This window comes from Rhagoletis pomonella, unplaced genomic scaffold (assembly GCF_013731165.1).
Source record: "Rhagoletis pomonella isolate Grant_MI unplaced genomic scaffold, Rhpom_1.0 Rhpom_scaffold_03121, whole genome shotgun sequence".
Taxonomy (NCBI): domain Eukaryota; kingdom Metazoa; phylum Arthropoda; class Insecta; order Diptera; family Tephritidae; genus Rhagoletis; species Rhagoletis pomonella.
Genome location: NW_023461675.1, coordinates 1 through 20662, shown reverse-complemented (window position 1 = coordinate 20662; position 20662 = coordinate 1). Strand labels below are relative to the sequence as shown.

General features: G+C 34.5%; 1 protein-coding gene across 1 annotated transcript; it reads left to right on the top strand.

Annotated features, from left to right (window-relative positions):
* Positions 1 to 606: 606 nt before the first annotated feature.
* On the top strand, positions 607 to 3787 carry LOC118753971 (calcium/calmodulin-dependent protein kinase type II alpha chain; the record flags this gene model as incomplete). The annotated part of the gene is given in 2 exon segments (XM_036488843.1): positions 607 to 721; positions 2174 to 3787. Coding segments are annotated over 2 exon segments (263 nt in total), but the record flags the coding sequence as incomplete, so codon positions are not given.
* Between the last annotated feature and the right edge of the window lie 16875 nt (positions 3788 to 20662).

Here is a 20662-nt window from a genome sequence, read left to right as displayed (position 1 = left end):
AGTAGAAAACTACGATATTTCCACAAAAAAACTGCGTCCAAATTGTTGCAAGTTGGAATACGAAGTAGAATTTTTGCATAAAACAAGACTGTTATGAAGTTTTTGGAAAATTGGCATGACTTCGCCCACTTTTATCTACACATGTGTATCTCAGTAACCGATTTATCAATTTCTACTAAACTCGGTGCAGTTATTGCGCTTAGTACAAAAAACGATTATGTTGACCATTTTTTAAATGGGACTAATACTAAGTACTTCCCATTTATCGGTAAATTTAAGAAATACGAAAACTCCGATATTTTAATAACTAAACACGCCATTTTGCTCCAACAATCTCTTAACAAGATATAAGATTACAGATTTCTGGAAAATGGGCGTGGCACCATCCACCAAATTTTGTCCAATTATTTCAATTAGGCTGATATAGGATACTATGAAAACTGTTTGAAATCGGGATAAACGCCCTTGAAAAAAAGATATTTAATACGTGGGTTTGGTATATAATATTCACTTTCGCCCGACTTATACTCCTTTACTTTTATGATGTTATTGTTGACTTCTATTACCGAAAAAAAACGAAATAAAATTAAAATTTATCTTTTTTAGTACTAGGCAAGAATTGCAAAGCTATCAACACTACTATTTTGAATCCCCACGTTCACTTGCTGGGAGAAGATGCAGCATGCATTGCCTACGTTCGTCTTACACAGTACATTGACAAGTAAGTAAATGACTAATATACCGTCAAAAAATCATATAAAGTAACCAAAAAAGGATCTCTGGATTAAATGCAAAAAAAAAATATTAAAAATCATACCCTTTCTATACGTTTTTGAAGTGAATCTACATTAGCGGCGGTTGTGAATTGAAAAATCGTCACCAAAAAAATGTGATCCTTGGGATGCAACGGAAGTTCATCTCACTTTTGTTGAGGATGTTTCCAACAAGATAGGAGCATTATTTATTTTCATCCCTAGTCAGGTAGTTGTTATTCCATGGTTTGCAGCCTCGGGTATGTAGAAATCAGCTGCTCGCATCTCTACCTTTTTCCCCCCTTTTGCCGCAATCATTAGTATTGAACATGAATGTGATTAGGGTTAAGATTGAGATTAAGGCCCTGCACTGACATGCAATTTTTCAGTTTTTATACTGTTTTGTCCCAAACACTAGGTATCAGAAAAATGTAATGTTAGCCCAGCAAACACAGTCTCTAACGTTAGAGAAATTTGGATTTCTACATTAGATAACTAGGGTAATTCTCTAATCGTTCTCGAGTCGATGACGAAGTTAGAGAACTACATTAGAATTCGATTCGAGAACGATTAGAGAAACAACGCAATTTCATATAAATGTAAATAAGCAATATTCCAAATGAATGAATTCAAATGAATGAATTATACATTATTTTTAAGTTCAAATAATCCATTATTATTTTATTGCGAATACATTTAATACAAATTTTGCAAACAATGCGTTGTATTCAATAAAGCAAAAAGCAGTTTGAAATTCACATTCGAATCCCATTAGAGATCAACATTAGAATTCGATTAGGGAATTAATATTTTCCCGAGTCGAGAACTATGTCCCATTTTTGTTGAGATCGCTATGATTCTCGATAGTTTTTCGAGTCGTTCTCTAACGTTTGAGATTGGAGAATGTGGCTAGTTCTCCAATCATTCTCTAATCGATGACTAACCTCAATGTTTGCTGGGAGCGCGCTTAGAATGACAAAGATTAGATTACATATACAGTATGCACTGCGACATTGTGGGTATATTATTTCCTCCACTCTTCACAACAAAGCTTTTATTCCACTCCAGAAATTCCAGAACAGCCTTTGGAGGTAAAGAGCGCGTGTGTCTCTCTTTGGTCACATTGAGCCTGTTCATACGTCGTCTTAATACGGTATAATATTGAAGGAGCAGGTCCAATGGCGTGTCTTTAGTTGAGTCGCAGAAACGACAGAGATCATTGGAACAGGTTCCTAACGTATGCAGATGATCTTATATTGGCAATATTAGACAAAGCCAGTCGCAAATCGAAACTATTCTAAGTCAGCGCCGGGCATAAGATTGTATCGAGACGCGTTTCAACTTCCTAGATTGTCTTAGGCGCACTAATTTCTTCGATCTCCACTTATTTTAATTCTGTGCGCTTTTTTCGCCCTCAACAGACAAGGACATGCGCATACGCACCAATCAGAGGAAACGCGTGTGTGGCATAAGCGAGATAACAAGTGGCAAAATGTACACTTTCATCGCAGCGCATCGGGAAAGATTAGCGGTGCAACGACTTTCGATTTTATCCAACAGCAAAAGTAGAACGATCAATAACGCATAAAACCGACGACAGGGTGCATACCATTAACGGATGAAATAGATTTGAAATTATATGAAATGGAAGTAGCTAAAGCTCTAGCTCAATAACACCAACAATGTCAACAATAACAAAAAAAAGGACATCAACACAGCAGAACCACTTTACCAATCAATATACAGAACAGCAACAAAAGCGAAACGAAAATTTAATAGCCCGTTTATTTGCAACAATATTTACTACCAGCTAGTCAAGATTGTGTCAACGAAGCTGCGTGCACGTTAGTGATTTTGGCGGGGCTACGGGCTACGGGGTAAGGTGCATGAGTAGCCACGGAGTATGAATGTTCTGATATGTACCGCAACAGCAGTGAAAACATATTGTACAACTACAATAGGAATGGAATGTTGAATTTGTATGTATTTAATTATCTATTGTGCAACCCAATAACAGCAAGTCAAAAAACTTGGTGTGAACAGGATTTCCTTCATTTCTAATAAATAGCTTATTAAATAACTAAATTAAAATTATGGCGCGGTCTGGTACAACCGAGCAAGGTCAAAGAGCGTGTTAATGAGAATTTTTGAAAATTATGTGAATTACAGGAAAATACTAAGAAAGGAAGTTAGAGAATGGACAAAAATATGTTTATGTAAGAAAATAGCAAATAAACTGAAGCATGCGGAAATGAACAGAAGCATGTTGAAGAATTATAATTTAATGATTAAGTATAAAGGAAGTGCATGTAGAGTTCATGTTGTGCGCAAATTATTGTAAGCCTTTTTCAAATTTCTATTGTTTAAGAAAAAGAGAAAAAAAGAAGAAAAGAGTTAAGGCTTTTATGTAACTATTTAAGTATTTATTGATATTTGAAAAAAAAACACACTTATAGCTAAATATACCTAGCGCCCTGCTATTTCTAGTATTGGGTTTCATTTGTACTTTTTACTTGTCTACTACATATATCAAATTCAGCCTGAATCGTACTGAACGGATTAAAAGTAAAGTAAAGCACTCAAATTAAAAAAATCACGCTATTTGCTGTGCCTCGTATAAAACAGTAAAATCGGAAACAGAAAAATAATATAGGAACTTTTGAATGATAAATTTCCTAAGCAGCACAACTTACATATTTCAGATTTACAAAAAATCAATAAATAACAAAATAAAAATAATGATAATTATCCTGAAAACAAAAATATAACAAACAAGTACATAATAAAAATTGTAGCCTACAAATGCAGCACGCCACCTAGCGCTAGGGAAATACATTTTTCTTGTTGCATATTTTTATAATACTTGTACTTAATTCATGTATCTAATATGTGCCGTTCTCAAAATTCATAAATATTGTACGGAATTCAGGAAACTAAGCAAACACAAAATAAAACAAGTAATATATTCGATGTATTTATAATGAATTGTAATTACTACTTGCATTGAATATAATAAAACAATAAAAATTAAAAAATTTAGCAATCAAAAAAAGTACTAAAAAGTACCACATACCAGCAGTACTGAAATTCCGTTATTTAACTGAACGCAAAAAATTTTATTTTATTTTTTAATAAAATAAACTATTCTACGTGTTCAGTACCTACTCGCTCATATGCATATTCATATGTACATTAGGGTGGGTAAAAAAAAATCAAGTTTTTTTTTGATCCGACACACGAAAACTATTCCTAGGTACCTCTAGAAAGTACATACCAAATCTGAGCTCTTAATATTAACGGGGCTCATCATAGTTTTCCATTTTCAATTTAGTCTCATATAAAAATAGTCATATCTTATCCAGTTGCATCGTCAATATTTATAGGAAATTGAACGCTCTACAAAAATGGTCTAATTTACTCTTTTCGTTAATCTGACCATTTAAAAGATATTCAGGGTCAAAGATTGAAGTATTTTAAGGAAAACAACTTTTTGTTTTGAATTTTGTAACTTTCTAAAAAATAATTATTTTCAAATGAGTTTCAATTATTTCTATAGGAAATTAAACGCTCTACAAAAAAAGGTCTCATGTAGTTAATCGATTACTCTAACCATTTATAAGATATTCGCAGTAGAATCCCAATGTCTGATTTTAATAGTTTTTCAATAAATATTTTCAATTTATCCATTCAATTTATGAATTTTGAAAATATTCATGAGAATTTGACTTTATCAATTCAATTTTCAATCAAGTCAATTTTTATAACTTAAACTAAAAGAAAAAATATATTTTTGTATCAATACTGTATTGAATTATAAAATTTCATATGGCGAAATAGAATTTTTTTTCTGCTGATATGTTTGATGATATTCCTTAAATAAAAACCTTCTTTTTCTGAAATAGATCATAAATTATCTCGAAATTCTTTAATTAAATGGACAAATTGGAGATATTTATTAAAAAACTATTAAAATCAGTAGACATTGGAGTTCTACTGTGAATATCTTGAGACCTTTTTTGTAGAGCATTTAATTCCCTATAGAAATAATTGAAACTCATTTGACAATAATTATTTTTTAGTATGTTACAAAATTCAAAACAAAAAAAGTTATTTTCCTTTAAATACTTCAATCTTTGACCTTGAATATCTTTTAAATGGTTAGATTAATGAAAAGAGTATATGAGACCATTTTTGTAGAGCGTTCAATTTCCTATAAATATAGACGATGCAACTGGTTTAACGATCTATTGGTGATAAGATATGACCATTTTTATATGAGACCAAATTGAAAATGGAAAACTATGATGAGCATAATCTTCCCGTTAATATTAAGAGCTCAGATTTGGTAAGTACTTTCTAGAGGTACCTAGGAACTAGTTTTCGTGTGTCGGATCCAAAAAAAAAATACTTGATTTTTTTTTGACCCACCCTAATGGACATATACATACATTCAACATAAAGTATATAACACATCACACACATTTGTTTTTAATTATAAAATTCAAAATTGTTAAATGAGATGTTCATATCTTTACATGCCAGAAAAAGCTATGGCGATATCGCTGAGGAAAAATCATTTTAGGGCATCAACGAAACCCAAAAGATCTACTCCTTCTGACATTTTGTTTACAGGGGGTGGAAGTTCACACTTTTTGGTCACAAATTGTTCAGACTGTGCCAAAACTATATATATGTATCGAAATTTGGGTAGAACTGTTATAAAATTAATCGAGAAATTTAAAGCGAAGGATCTTACTAAGCCATAGAAAATATTTCAACTCAATATACATACAGCAATGGTCATGCAAATAGCACACATCGGGTTGCAGACATTTTAATATCAGTAAAAATTTGGTGTTAGCATTTTTTTTTTGCTTATTACTTTATCAAACAATACAAAAAAGGAAATTATAATTCACTGATAAATCTATTTAACTGAATAATTAACTATCCTTATAAAAATGTCTTGGTCACGCAAATAGCACAATTCACAAAACCAGTTTCTAGGCCACTAAAGAGTAGAGATTTCAAAACTTAATTTATATAAAAAAAAAAGTAAGATTTTTATTTACTGTCTCACATCTGCGCCTCGGCTTCTACAATCTTCACCTTGGTTTGGGGTATCCAGGACAAAGTGCAATTTTTTTTTTTATTCTGCGTATATATTTTCAAATTAACGTTAATCAATAAGTGTCAAAACTACACAGGTCAATCTAATATTGAGTTATTCCACCATAAGCCAAACCTATCTGGCTTCTTCGTTAGATGCTAGTCATTAGCCCTGTTCGCGTACGCACTATCCAGTAAAATCCAGTATTAATTTACTGGTTTTTACTGGAAGGCGTGTTCGTACGCAAAAACTTGCAAGAAACCAGGAAATGAGAGAGAATTGAGAGAGCAAAATGACAGCTGAACTTGAGAGTTTTACTGGATTTTTACTGGATAAATTTTTACTAGTAACTATTTGCTAGTAAGAAAAACAGCCGATCGCATGATGATTAATGCAATTCAGATTACCAAAAGAATTATTTGTAGTGCTTTTAGAGTTGCAATAGACAAAATAAACATATTTAAATATAAATTCAGATTAAATACTATTTTTCTTAGAAAATTGCAACGGAAAATAACAAATGAATCAGCTGTTCATAAGACTTGCAACTTCTTGCTGGTTTTGCGTTTTCGTACTTTCTTGCATATTTCTCTCATTGGGAGTAAATATTGGCTTACTCTCCGAAATTTGGTTACTGGCAAGTTACTGGATATTTTTTGCTGGAGAATACAAAAACACAACTATTATCAACAGTGTTGCCAACTTTTGAGTTTCAAAAAGCACCAAACCTTGTAAAAAAGAGCGTTTTACCGCACTAAAAGCACTAAACTTTTTTTTTAATCAAAGGATACTTTTTTTCATAACAGTTTGTGGTAAACAAAAGTAAAAAAAATAAACAATATTTACATGTATAAATAAATACACATTCATGCTTACGAAGTAATACCGAAGTACTGCACATTAAAACTGGTAGGTACATCTGGAGAAAGAACAATCTAATCGCAACAAACGAAATTGAATTTTGAAGGGGAAGAGTAATACTTAATGATACCCTAAGTAGAAATGAGCGTAAAAATTTGTTGTTTTATAATTAACCGTGCTTTTACACTTAGAGGTTAGGATATCTCAAAATTCTGACGTGGTAGAGAAATTCTGCAGCCACATTTGGATTCAGAACCGAAAACTCTACAAAAACCGATGAACTCAGGTGGCAAAAAAAGTTAAATTTTTTCGAACTGTGTAATCAAGAAAATAAAAAAAATAAATACTTAACCTATCTGCGTGCTAGCATTTTCAACGCGAATACAATTTAACAAGAACGCAAGAACGTGGGAGTGCAACTTCATCTTTTTATTAATCATGGTTTGCATTTTAGTGCATTTAAATTCGGAGATTCTTGTAAATTCAGAAACTCTGGTTCAGGAAAAAGCACTAAAAAGGGCACTAGGCACTAAACCATTTTTTTTGGCGTTTTAATTTTCAAAAAGCACCAAATCTAGTGCTTAAAGCACCAAGTTGGCAACTATGATTATGAGGCATGGGCAGAGAACGAGCACACGCTCAAAGAGCATTACCATCGCGAGTACGTATACATCAGAGGTGAGCACTCACACTATCACACACATGCGCTTGTGTGCGAAGCAGCGAAGTTTTGCTCCAGTGCTCGGATGTTCCCACATTTGTGGTATAGATAACACTTTTTTACAGGGACATAACAGTTATAAGTTTTATAGCAAAAACGTTGCTCCATAACAGTTATGAGATGAGAAATATTTTTCATTTCGTCGAAAAGAGTTATAACCCAACGTTTATTTTTTACGTTGCCTGATAACTGTTATTTATGCAGAAGAAATATTTTTTCTGTTACCGATAAGAGTTATTTCCCAACGTTTATTTTCTACGTTGCTGGATAAGAGATATTTTACAACGTTTATTTTTTACGTTGTCTGATAAACGTTGTAAGATTAGGATATTGATGAAGATGGAGATGGAGAATAAGATAAAGACGATGAAATAAAAGTGACAGAGTGAAATAACTATTATCAGATAACGTAAAAATATTCGTCGGGCAATAACTGTTTTCAAGCAACGTAAAAAATAAACGTTGGGCAGTAACCGTTATCGAGCAACGTAAAAAATAAACGTTGGGAAATAACTCATATCAGCAACAGAAAAAATATTTCTCATCTATTAACTGTTATGAAACAACGTTTTCGTTAAATTTCAGAATTCAGGCAACGTTTTCAATTTGTAAATTCGAGATAACAGTTATTTTTGGTCCCTGCTTTTTTTTTTTGCTAAATTACATTTCTACTACTTCTACCACCGTAAGCTAAAAAACTTGCAGATATTGAAACTTCTTTTTTTTAATTTGTTTATTTGTGCATTAATGAATGGGTATTTTCTACAGCAGAAAACAACATTGCTTGCTGCGACGTCGACACATGGATGATATGATCGTCTTCGTGCGTCTTACGATAATTGACGATTGACTGATGCTTTGCTGGCACTACGTCGCAGCAAGCAGCATTTTGAAGCCCAATTACATGTGTTTGGAAAATCAAAAAATGCTCGCCTCTGGTATACATGCAAGAGCGTAACGCGACAGCATGCAAAATTACCCTGTAGGATCTCGGAATAGACTTAGAGCACACCATAAACTAGACTGCAAGTGATAGTTAGTCCAAAGTTTGGTCCAACAACATGTAAAATTCTATTTACTTTTAACATTGAAAGTCCTAGGCTCGGACCAATTGTCCGCATCTGCATTACATTGTAACCAATTTTGGGTAAAAAAAAAAAAAACAAAAATAAAACTTGCGCCAGCTGTGATTCGAACCGGGGTTCTCAGACTTCCTAAGCGGGTACTCTCTCTGCATGCCAACGTCGCACATGAAAATTTGTTGACTAAGTGCCTACATATCAGCAAGTCGTTAATTGTACCCGTTGTCCGCTACTGCATGACATTGTACCCAGTTTTTGATCAAAACTCATACCTTATGCATTACATTCGGACCACTTTTAGTACAATTCACCTGTTTTACATTACATTGCTTTATATTTTTGGACTATCTTTGGTCTAGATACAAAGCTACTATACCTACGACTATATTTTTCGAACAATTGTACCAATCTTTCCTTCAGGGTAATTAAGCACACCAACACATTCTCACTTTTAGCTAACGTTTGTTTGTGGTAGGCCCAAGTCTGGTCATTATCCTGCATAAATGTCCAACTTGGACGCGTAGAATTAAGACAAGATAACTCCATTTTATTTTTAAACGTATGCAAATAATAAAACTGGTCCAATTTTAAATTTTTCTGTAGAAAAGGCATATAAAGATAATGCCATTTTTTTTTTGAAAAAATGCACATATGTATAGAATAAATCATTCTCTTCGCATCGCATTTGACTGATCCTATAAATAAATTGAAAATTGAGCCAGTTTCATTACACAGTTCAACAAAATCAGACCACCTGAGTGAAACACAACGTTACTTGTAGATTTTTTGGTGCTGAATCCAAATCTGGCCGCTGAATTGCGAATGAGCTATGATGACCAGGGCCGAAGAAAATAAGCAAGAAAAAATCCATTTTAAGCGCTTAGATAAGCACTAAAACATTGGTAAATATACTAGCAAAATAACAAAAATTAAGTACGATTTAATGTCTTGTTTTTTATTCAGTTTATTTTAAGGATTGATTGGACAATCAAGTGTTGCTTGACATTCTCAAAGAATAGAGATCTGCGCTGGTGGTTTTAATTTCCCTGTGGGGAAAATCTTTAGTTCTGAACTGGGGCGCTTCTAGTACATTTAGACCCAGTACTGGTTCGCGATAAATCTCTTTTGCATGCAAGCAACTGGCGAATTGAACATGGCGATGTCCTAGGAAGTGTCAATTGCCCCCCGCTGCATCCCTTTTTCGATAGTTCCGAACTAGGCCCAAATTCTATAGTTCTGAACCAGTTCTAAAATCGACAGACGAAAGAAAAAAGTATCATGATTTTTCAATCATTTCGGTTCTTCCGTGTGCGATTTTACATTATTTTCAAAGAAACGTTTTTTCAATTTGAAATTTAATTTGTTTGAATGATTGTAAGAAATGTACGTTTACTTACCTTACTGTAGCTGAATTTGCAGAGGTGCTCGCTGTTATTGGTTAGATTCCAGATGGCCCCAAGATGTTAATATGTTAACACAAAGCTTTGTTTTGTATTACATACTATGAAATAGCATCTGCGAAGCACAGAATAGAAGCGTATTTGAACGAAAAAGCCGCCGAACACATATCTATGTAAAGTAAATAAGCCCCCCGCTGCATCCCTTATTCGATAGTTCCGAAATAGTTCTAAATTCGACAAATAAGATCTAGTGCGTTCTGCATCCCTTTTTCTATAGTTCCGAACCATTTCTAAATTCGTCACTTTGGATATAGATTTGTAGTGAAAAAAACTGAAAAAAATTAGTTTTTTAAAAGTACAACTTTTCGCCGATTTTGGACTGGTGGGGATCTAGTTCCTATTGGCCTAGTTCTTTTTTGGTGATAAAGGCATAGTACGGAACTAGAAATTTGATTCACTAGTCCGTGGTTTCCCTGCAGGGTTCTTTTAAATATTCGTTATTCTTCATTTGAGATAAATTACACAGGCTTACAAAAAAAAAGCTTATGCATATTAAACCAAACCTATATATCCCTATGTTATTCGACACGCTGAATGCGAATCCGAAGTTCGTTAGTCTCCACCACGTAAGGTCGTGGTCAGTTGAAGGTCAAGTAGGGAAAAATGCATTGAATAAACCTGAAAATTCATATAAATAAGGTTTTACATTCGCTGAACCCGAATCCGAGATCCGTTAACCTCCATAATGTCAGCTTCGAAGTCATTTGAAGGTCAAATAGGACATAAAATTTATTCAATAAAAATAAAAAATAAAAAATTTGTTTTTGTTATCACTGAAACCGAGTATGGAGGTCCCTTGATTCCTCAATTGAATGAATGAATTTTATTGAATTTTCAGATTTATTCAATGAATTTTTCCATACTTAACCTTCAAATGACCACGAACCTGACGTGATGGAGGCTAACGGACCTCGAATTCGCATTCAGCATGTCGAATAACATAGGGATATATAGGTTTTGGTTTAATATGCATACACTTTTTTTTTGTAAACCTGTGTTATTTTTCAACAATTTTTATTGAGCTGGAGGCCGTTTTTAATGAAAAACTTATTGTGGAAAAGCAACAATAATTTGAAAAAATTGTAGAAGTTATAGCTATTTCGGAAATCACCACACTTCCTCATCAGACTTCTTTCAATAGGATTCGAACCGACGATCCCACTGCCTCAGCCAGTTGCCTACGCACTGTGCTAAGTTCGCCTTGTGAATTATTGTTGCTTTTCTCCCACTTTTTCATTTGTTAAGCCAACACAATCAAACGCAGCTATTCCGCTGCAATTCATACTTGATCATGTGGTTGTTGGTTTTTGTTAATATTTCTATTTCTAGAATGTTTAACTTTTAGGATTGTTATAAGGCCATAAAATAACAAAAAAAAACAAAGAACTTAAGGACGAGCACACCTAAAAGTTAAACATTCTAAAAATGAAGATATGAAGCGAGTGAACTAATATCTTTAATATTGAAAAACATCGCTAAAGGCCATCGCAAAAGTCGCCTTTCGTTGGGTATCTTCTAGCCATCTGGTCCATGGTATCAACGCCAGCACTACACTTATTATAATAAGATATAAATGGGGTGTCTTCTTGTCATCATCGTTCACAGCCTTATCGCAATGCAATGTGGATAGCATAGTTACGGGTATATTTCTGTTTGGTACGTATTAGCACATAGTCACTCTTTCATGGACACCAAATACGGTAGAATACCGCTCTTAGGCCCTCTTTGGGGCCCATTATGTTTTGTATGTAGGGCTTATTTTTTTCAAAGTACCAACAAGAGCACAATTCCATGAAAGCAAGTGCTTGGAAAGGGACATACATAGATGTAAAGACAATGTCCATACATACATATATCTTCGCCTATGCCTTTGTATGCGATAGCACATGTGCGTGTATTTTAATGCAGTTAGGGGACTCTCATATTATTTTTGAAATTTTTCTTACTAAATTCTCTTAATTTAATCTATATTCACGAAAAAATGTCAGTCCGCGAAATGGATTTGTCAAGAATTGTAAAACAAATACTGCGTGGATACCCGGATACCCCGGGTGCTAGACAACTTAAGAAAATTTGGGTATTAACACAAGGGTTAAGCAGTACGAAGTTCCTAAAAAATTTGCTATGCTTTCTACTATGGTTAGCTAAAGTTTGTTTATGAAGAGTACAAGGTACCCTTGTTTTCAACAGAAATAAATGTATCCTCGTTCCATTATTTCGGAAGGAAAAAGTGAGTCGGCAGGCTGTAAAATATCAGATGTCAAAACTCCTTGAACACTACTATTCACACACATGAAATAATATTAATTTATTTCTTGACCGTTTTCTTAAAAGGTCTGTACTTAGCTTTATACATTGAAATAAGCAAAATAAGCATAATCGTTAAAATTAAGCTTGGAAACCCTGAATAAGCAAAATAAGCAATTCCAAGCAGAAGCGTAAACTTTCGGCCCTGATGATGACTCATGCTATATCTCAAGAAATCGAATCGCAACAAACGAAAATAAAATTTAAAGGGGAAGAGTAGCACTAAATGATGCCCTAAGTAGAAATAAGAAGAAAGATTTGTTGTTCTCATTATATTACCTCAAATATCGACAAAAACCGTGTTTTTGGCACTTTGAGGTTAGAATATATAAAAATCCTGACGTTCTAGAGCAATTCTGCGGCCAGATTTGGATGTAGCACCAAAAAATCTACAAGAAACCATGTGTTTTAGGTGGCAAAAAAATCAAAATTTATCGAATAACAATGTGCACGTATGTAAAAACAAAATGGGGTAATTTCGATTGACGTTAATTTGAAAATACTCAAAAAAAAAGGAAATGCGTGGTACCCCATTCATATAACCTTCTTTTACAAAACAACTAGCCCTATATAAAAATTTGTGGAATTGTTTTGCTAGGATTAAATGTCTAAATAAATAAAAATACAAAACATACCAAGATAAAGATTGTTGAAGCCGGGGAGCAGATGTGAGTCAGTAAAGGTGTTCTTATGTATTTGCATCTGTAAATGTGACTTTCAATATATTTGTAATTGCGTATGTCTATCAAATTCACAGTCTTTAATAACTATTTAAAAATACGTTATTTGAAAACGAAATATACTAAACTCAGATGATTCTATCTGTGCGTCAGATGAAAATAGGAACATTTGTATTTCGTATGTACGTGCATATGCTTTGCACAGAAACAAATCTAATTTGCCTTTACATGAGATGTTGACATTTCTATATGTAAAAAGTGGCATGTACACATGCAAATACACATCGTGTAAGAACACCTTAAAAAATCTTTAATATAATACGAAAAATAAGTTAAGGTTTGGAAGCTCTCGTCTTTAATGGCCTCGAAACTGGTTACCCAGTTTTTTAAAGGCTTCGACTTTTTTAATTTATTTTTATAATATAAGGGGCTCAAAAAAATTTACGAAAATATTGCTTTCTAAATTACACCAAAGATCTTCAACGGCAAGAGTTAGGCTTGAAATCGATTTATACATTATTTTTTAATTTACTACCCCGAATTTGAGAAAACATTTCAATCTAATAATGTTCAGGAAAATTACAATGATTTAAAGAACTATACGTATATATATTTGTATGTACGTAGCACGGAAAAATTTAATTGAGAAGGCGATTTAAAATTTTACGAACAAGATATTATTGGAAGACCTTTTAAATTAAAGCTCAGTACGCTTTAGAAAATATATGTGAAAAAACTGGACTCGAATCGTCACATACGATATCGTATTACTCGTCACGTAAAAACACATTTTTCGGATTATGACGTACGTGAACGTACTCTTTATCCCATTCAGCTTATACGAGTGACGTATCACGTAATTTTCTTTCATATGGTTTTTTATCTGTGAACGGATGTTACGATTCGAGCCCTGTACTTAATTACTCGAAAAAAATCCCTATTTATTTCTTACCGTGAACTATAACTACGGTGACCATAATTATGGCAGCTGAATACGGGACAAAAAATAATTTTGCTAATCTTTTCCACAAAAGCCTTGAAACTAGGGCTGATGATACCCGGGTACCCGGTTACCCGGGTATTACCCGGGTGCCCGGGTAATTCGGGTAATGGCCGGGTACCCGGGTACCCGATTACCCGGGGCTTTTATTACCCGGGTAGTCGGGTATTACCCGATTTGCCCGGGTACCCGGGTAATATACATATGTTGGTGCCGGTTAAACGAAAAACACCCGGGTAATGCGACATAAAGCTTCTTGTATAATCTTTTTGGTGAGGATAAATATTTTTTCAGTGAGAAAATTTTTTTTTATAATTATTTTTTTATGTCTAGAGTGTACGCGACTATGTACACCTAACCGCTTGCCTGAGTAGACGGAGACAAGAAAAGTAAATTAAAACATTAGTTTCTGTACTTAAATTCAAACTTCTAATTTTTGTAAATGCATATACATACATGCATGTGTACATATGTATGTATGTATGTATATTTTAAAGAATATTAAATATTAATATTTTAAAACAGGGACTGAGAACGAAATGTATGATCGAAACTAAATGCCATTGTCGTAGTTTTGTTCCCAAGAACGCGTCAAAACCAAAACCAAAATGAGAACAAAACAGACGAGAACGTTCTCATTGGGAATTATATAAGAACTAAACCCTGTGGTAGGCCACTTCTGGTACAAAAAGTAAGGTAACAAAGCCTTATGCTATTCATTCACCTAAAGATTTTGTACTTTTATTGAATCAGCTTGTTCAAATTATAGTTTCTTTTCTCATAATATTTAAAGCTTTTAAAATCACAATTATTTAATGAAGTTTCCTTAATACGAGAAGTAGGTTGATGAACGTATTGTTGTGAAATAATTGTGGAAGAAATTTTAAAATTTTTTTCAACCCACACAAAAATTGCCTCAACTGTCGGTCATCGTTTAGATTCGCAGGTGGGTGTGTCTCAATAATTTTATTTGTTACCGATCCGATATCTGTACGTGCATTACCAACTTCGTAAATATTAATATTTTAGACATGCCTAAAACAAGCTGGGTTTGGAAGTACGCTTGTGTGATGAATGACGGATTTGTCAAGTGCAATGTATGTGTTGTATATTATAATATTTCCCCATATGATACGGAAGATTCTTATAGATTTTCCCTATGTACGTTCGTTTGCGTTATATGATCGTAAATGCGTTTAATTTTCACCTCTCCACATTTTTTCGGGTGCCCGGGTACCCGGGTAATTACCATACTGCCCGGGTACCCGGTCTACCCGGGTCTACCCGGGTTATAAAATACCCGGGTACCCGGGCTACCCGGGTAATTCAATACCCGGGTAGGGCTTCACCCGCTACCCGGGTACCCGGGTAGCTCATTACCCGGGTGAAATCATCAGCCCTACTTGAAACAGCATTATGTTTAGCATATATTTTTCAATATTTTTTGAACGCAGCACATAAATATCCAGTTGTAACATCACACATTCGCTGAATATTTTTCCATAACTTTTTACTTTGTGCTCAGGATTTTCACCCCACAAAATGTGTTTCAAACATTCCTAGGCAGGGAAACATGATGAAAATATCCGGCTACTTTTGAAGCACGAGTGGTATTAAACGGATTATTGTCAAACTTGGATTACGACCAAGCCCAATGCAGTTAATAGCATCCGGAATGAGCTGAATTGCAAAGCGTACCATTCCATCTTTGAAAACTTCTTTACTTTTACAACATTCTCCTGGTAGCAATCTTATGTGGAGTTTCTCACATTGAAGATACAATCCCTCATACAATCGGCAATAATTTTTTCGGCGTAGTTTCGCCTAATAAACATCTCTTCACAAAATTTTAAAATTGCCTCCACACCCGGCACATTGCACGATTGAGAGAAATAGAGATTGCGCCAATCGCGGTACCGCTAATCCGCTCTTTGTGATTTTGACAGAATCAGCTGTGTGCGTGACGTCATCTTGGTGTAATTGTTGATTGTGAGCATACGAAAAAAAATAACAATTTTAATATATGTGCGTTAATATTTCTGCGTGGTTTTAAACAATTATTGAGACATTACAAAGCAAAATGAAGTGTGCCGTGGCAAAGTGTAATAGTGAAAACAAAAGGAAAGCGTGCGATATAAGTTTTTTTTCGTTTCCTACGGACGCGAAAAAGGGGAAGCAGTTCTGCCGGCGAAGAGATGCATTAAACACCAAATCGAGCTATGTGTGCATGAAGCACTTTACTAGTGAAGATATTGAAAATAATATTTTTAGTGCTGGTATGAGGTAATGCACCAGTGGATAAGGTCGCCAGGCGCTAATTCAAGCGGCATCTTACCGCGCTCTTACGTACCTAATACGAAACAGTGCCCAAATTATTATACATTTAAAAGTTCAGCTTAAATTATGTATTACTTACATAGAATATTTGTTTCCAAAGAAGCCACACTCATGCATCCTCTCGGAAATGGTACAAAAGCCATCAAATAAAAGCTGTGGAGTAACAGCTGTGGAGTTTATGGTGGTCCAGAAATATAAATATGCACTCTGCATGGCTTTTTACAATGGCGAGTCCAAAAATTCATTTTGCTGCACGCTTTCCTTTTGGTCTACATGAAATTGCAAACACTGTTAATACATCCATTTTTTCATGTGCTAAAAGTCGTACTTACCTAAAGGGCTACATGTCCAAAATTATTGCTACGTGTTCCTAATTAATCAATCTTTGTATATTTATTGATTCCTGCAAAATTGGGCCATGTAATACTAAAATTAACACATTTTTCTGCATTGTTTACATAGTTATATATGCGTTTTGGCATTTCTCTCTCGCAATAGCACCAAGATGACGTCACGCAAAAATTACGCTCAAAAATCCTCTCTCATTGGCGCAATCTTGTATTCTATCATTCTTGGGCACATTGGACAGAAAGCTGTTTGTATTTTTTGTTGGATTTGGAAGCCATTTACGTAAAGTTTGAAATTTTTGCGCAAAGTTCTATCTTCAGAAACCATTTACTAGTGTTGGGTAGAATCGATACTTAAAGTAGTAAGTACTCGATTCTGAAAATAATCGGCAGTACTCGATTCTAAAAAGGATCGAGTCTGAGTACTCAGCACTCAGTATCGATACTTGTATTCAGCATCGATACCACTACTTAGAATCGATACTTGTACTCAGAATCGACACTTGTGCTCCGAATGGATAACAATGTTTAGAATCGATGCCTATACTCAGAATCGATACTTGTACTCAGAATGGATATTTAGTTATACTCAGTAGCGAAACGCTACTAGCGATACTTGTACTCAGTATTAATTCATGCATTAAAAATCGAAACTAGCACACAGTATTTTTACGTGTTTTGTCGACGAGTTCAGATCCGAAATGGAACCTATGTTATATGTATTTGTCTTGCAAGTGATTAAGTCAGTTCAGTGCGTTCTGCGCGAGATCATATCTTATTTAAAGCATGCTATTTCGGGTATTAACGTGTACACATAATTATCGTCGTTTAAACTACAAAACCGCGTATCGTCATTCTGCAAAACCGCGTAACTGACATTGGCTGCCAAAAATTGGATTTGCTCACACAAGCTCTTGGCTCAATCCTTATCCAATCGTCCTGAAATATGCTATCCATACGCGGTTTTGCATTTTGCTGATACGCGGTTTTGCATTGTGTTGATACGCGGTTTGCACTTTAAACGACGTTATGTATGTATGTACATAGGAGTCATGGCAAAAATATATGGAGGTATATTTGGCTATACGCTCAACAATTTTATATGTAAATATCATAAAGCTTATAAAAATAGGTGACTAGGAGTAACTAACTATAAACTTGTATATATGTATCTACATAAGTACAAGTATTAGCAAGAAATTAACAAAAAATTCGCAGCACTTCTGTCTTGCTTATTAGTTTACATAAATAATACATTCGAGTTTATAACGAATTGCAGCTATTAAGAAAAATACACTGGTTTACAGCAAAAATGTTCTATAGATGCCACTATCCAATTCCTATGTAGAATTGCTCGGTGATTCCGAAAATCGAGATAATTTTTTTTCTATGGTTAACTTTTCGAGATATTTGTAATTTACCGTTATTCAGCTTAAAAAATGAGTGGCTTCACTTAATCACGTATATCTTAGAAAAAATTGAATAATCTTAAAACGAGATGCGGAAAATGAAAGCTAATAAAATTCTCCATAAACTGTATATACATCACTTTTCGCTAGCCCTGATAGTTTCATTTGCCTTGCCACGTATTACGATTATTCAATTGGTTCGTATGATATACGTGATTAAGTGGGCCCACTCTTTTTTTAAGTTGGATAACGGTAAATTGCAAATATTTCGAAAACGTATCCATAAAGAAAGAAATAACTCGATTTTTTTGGAATCAGCAAGCGATTCTACATACAAATTGGACGTGGCGTCTGGAGAACAAAAACAAAATCAAATTTTTGAGGCACTTTGTTTGAGGCACTTAATATAAGCGGCGTACTGCAGCACTGATGAAAATTTGCAATACTGTCGCAACTTCCCAACTGATAAAACGTTGCTAGAAATTCAAACGTGATACTTTAATAATTTGCGCAACACTGCGGTTGTGATTGCATCTCGAACAAGTCAATAATGTTTTTAGGCGACTAGCGGTTTCGTCTTTGGTTCGCAATCTGCCCTGATTTTTAAAAAATATAGGAACGCAAGGATATTGCTCTGCTAATTAACTTAAGATAGTTGCTTCAGTAAGTGCCTCTTTGAGAGATTTTGCGCTTATTGTTTCTGGACTTATGTTTTTCATGAAGTTCTGAACACATTGAAAACGACGAGCTACGAGCCACAGCTTCCAATTTGTTATCTTCATTATCTAAACGATTTGTCGATGACGACATGATTTTTTTGAACGCGGCAACGACATCATGAATTTGTATGAGTTTGACATAAAAGAAGAGGAGGAACCTTATCTGTCATCGGAAAAATAGAAATGGATCTAATCTGACCACAACCACAGCCGTCGCGTAGCCCGGTCGTTGCCAAAATCATTATTTACATAAGAGTTCGTGTTAAAATAATTTGACAGCTGTGGTCTGTAGCACTTTGTTTTCATTGTGTTCGCGCTATGAGTTAGAAGTTTGCCGCCACTTTCGATTTTTATGCTTTGTATGAGGATATTTTCAGTTGTAGGGGCACTATTTCCAAAAATCCAATGGAACCGGGTTTATGGATGTTAAATACAGATGTCATGTTTCTTTGTTTTGTTGTTTTTGAGCAGAAAATTTTTGACACGAATTTTTCAAACTTTTTTTTAAAGAAAAATGTTCAAATCTACCTCCAGCTATTTTTGTTTTCTTTGTTTCCCACTCCTGAATCACAACATCTTCGAATATTGTGTTGAACTTCATCTAAGTCCTACAAACACATAATCTACTCTACGTACGTGAATCAAACGACATTCTGTAGGTATTATCCACCTTGGTTGAAGAGTGTTGCCAACTATTTTCGCGTAAAAAATCCAGATTTTTTTTAAAAACCCGCTAGAAAAGAGCTAAATTGCACAAAACGAAAGCTGAAAACAAAATAGGTCTATATTGATATAATTTTAAGAAATTCATATGAAACACTATTTGAAACTAAAATTAATAATCGAATAATACAGCTGGGATCGCATTTCATCAGAAACGAAAAATAAAAATATTGTTTCCGAGTATTTACCCTGCAGGGAAACCGCGGACTAGTGAATCAAATTTCTAGTTCCGTACTAGGTCGTTATCCCCAAAAAGGAACTAGTCCGATAGGAACTAGATCCCCACCAGTCCAAAATTGGCGAAAAGTGGTACTTTTAAGAAACTAATTTTTTCAGTTTTTTTTCACTACAAATCTATATCCAAAGTGACGAATTTAGAAATGGTTCGGAACTATAGAAAAAGGGATGCAGAACGCACTAGATCCTATTTGTCGAATTTAGAACTATTTCGGAACTATCGAATAAGGGATGCAGCGGGGGGCTTGTTTACTTTACATAGATATGTGTTCGGCGGCTTTTTCGTTCAAATACGCTTCTATTCTGTGCTTCGCAGATGCTATTTCATAGTTTAATAATACAAAACAAAGCTTTGTGTTGACATATTAACATCTTGGGGCCATCTGGAATCTAACCAATAACAGCGAGCACCTCTGCAAAGTCAGCTACAGCAAGGTATGTAAACGTACATTTCTTACAATCATTCAAACAAATTTAATTTCAAATTGAAAAAACGTTTCTTTGAAAATAATGTAAAATCGCACACGGAAGAACCGAAAAGATTGAAAAATCATGATATTTTTTCTTTCGTCTGTCGATTTTAGAACTGGTTCGGAACTATAGAATTTAGGACTAGTTCGGAACTATCGAAAAAGGGGTGCAGCGGGGGGCAATTGACACTTCCTAGGACATCGCCATGTTAAATTCGCCAGTTGCTTGCATGCAAAAGAGATTTATCGCGAACCAGTACTGGGTCTAAATGTACTAGAAGCGCCCCAGTTCAGAACTAGAGATTTTCCCCACAGGGATACTACGGGCGGATGAAACGTTTTCTGGTGTATTTTTTTTCGGGCAAAACCCAGATAGTGAAAGTAAATGAAGTGCAAATTCCGCCAGATCGGTAACAGCGCTCTTACACGATGTGTATTTGCATATGT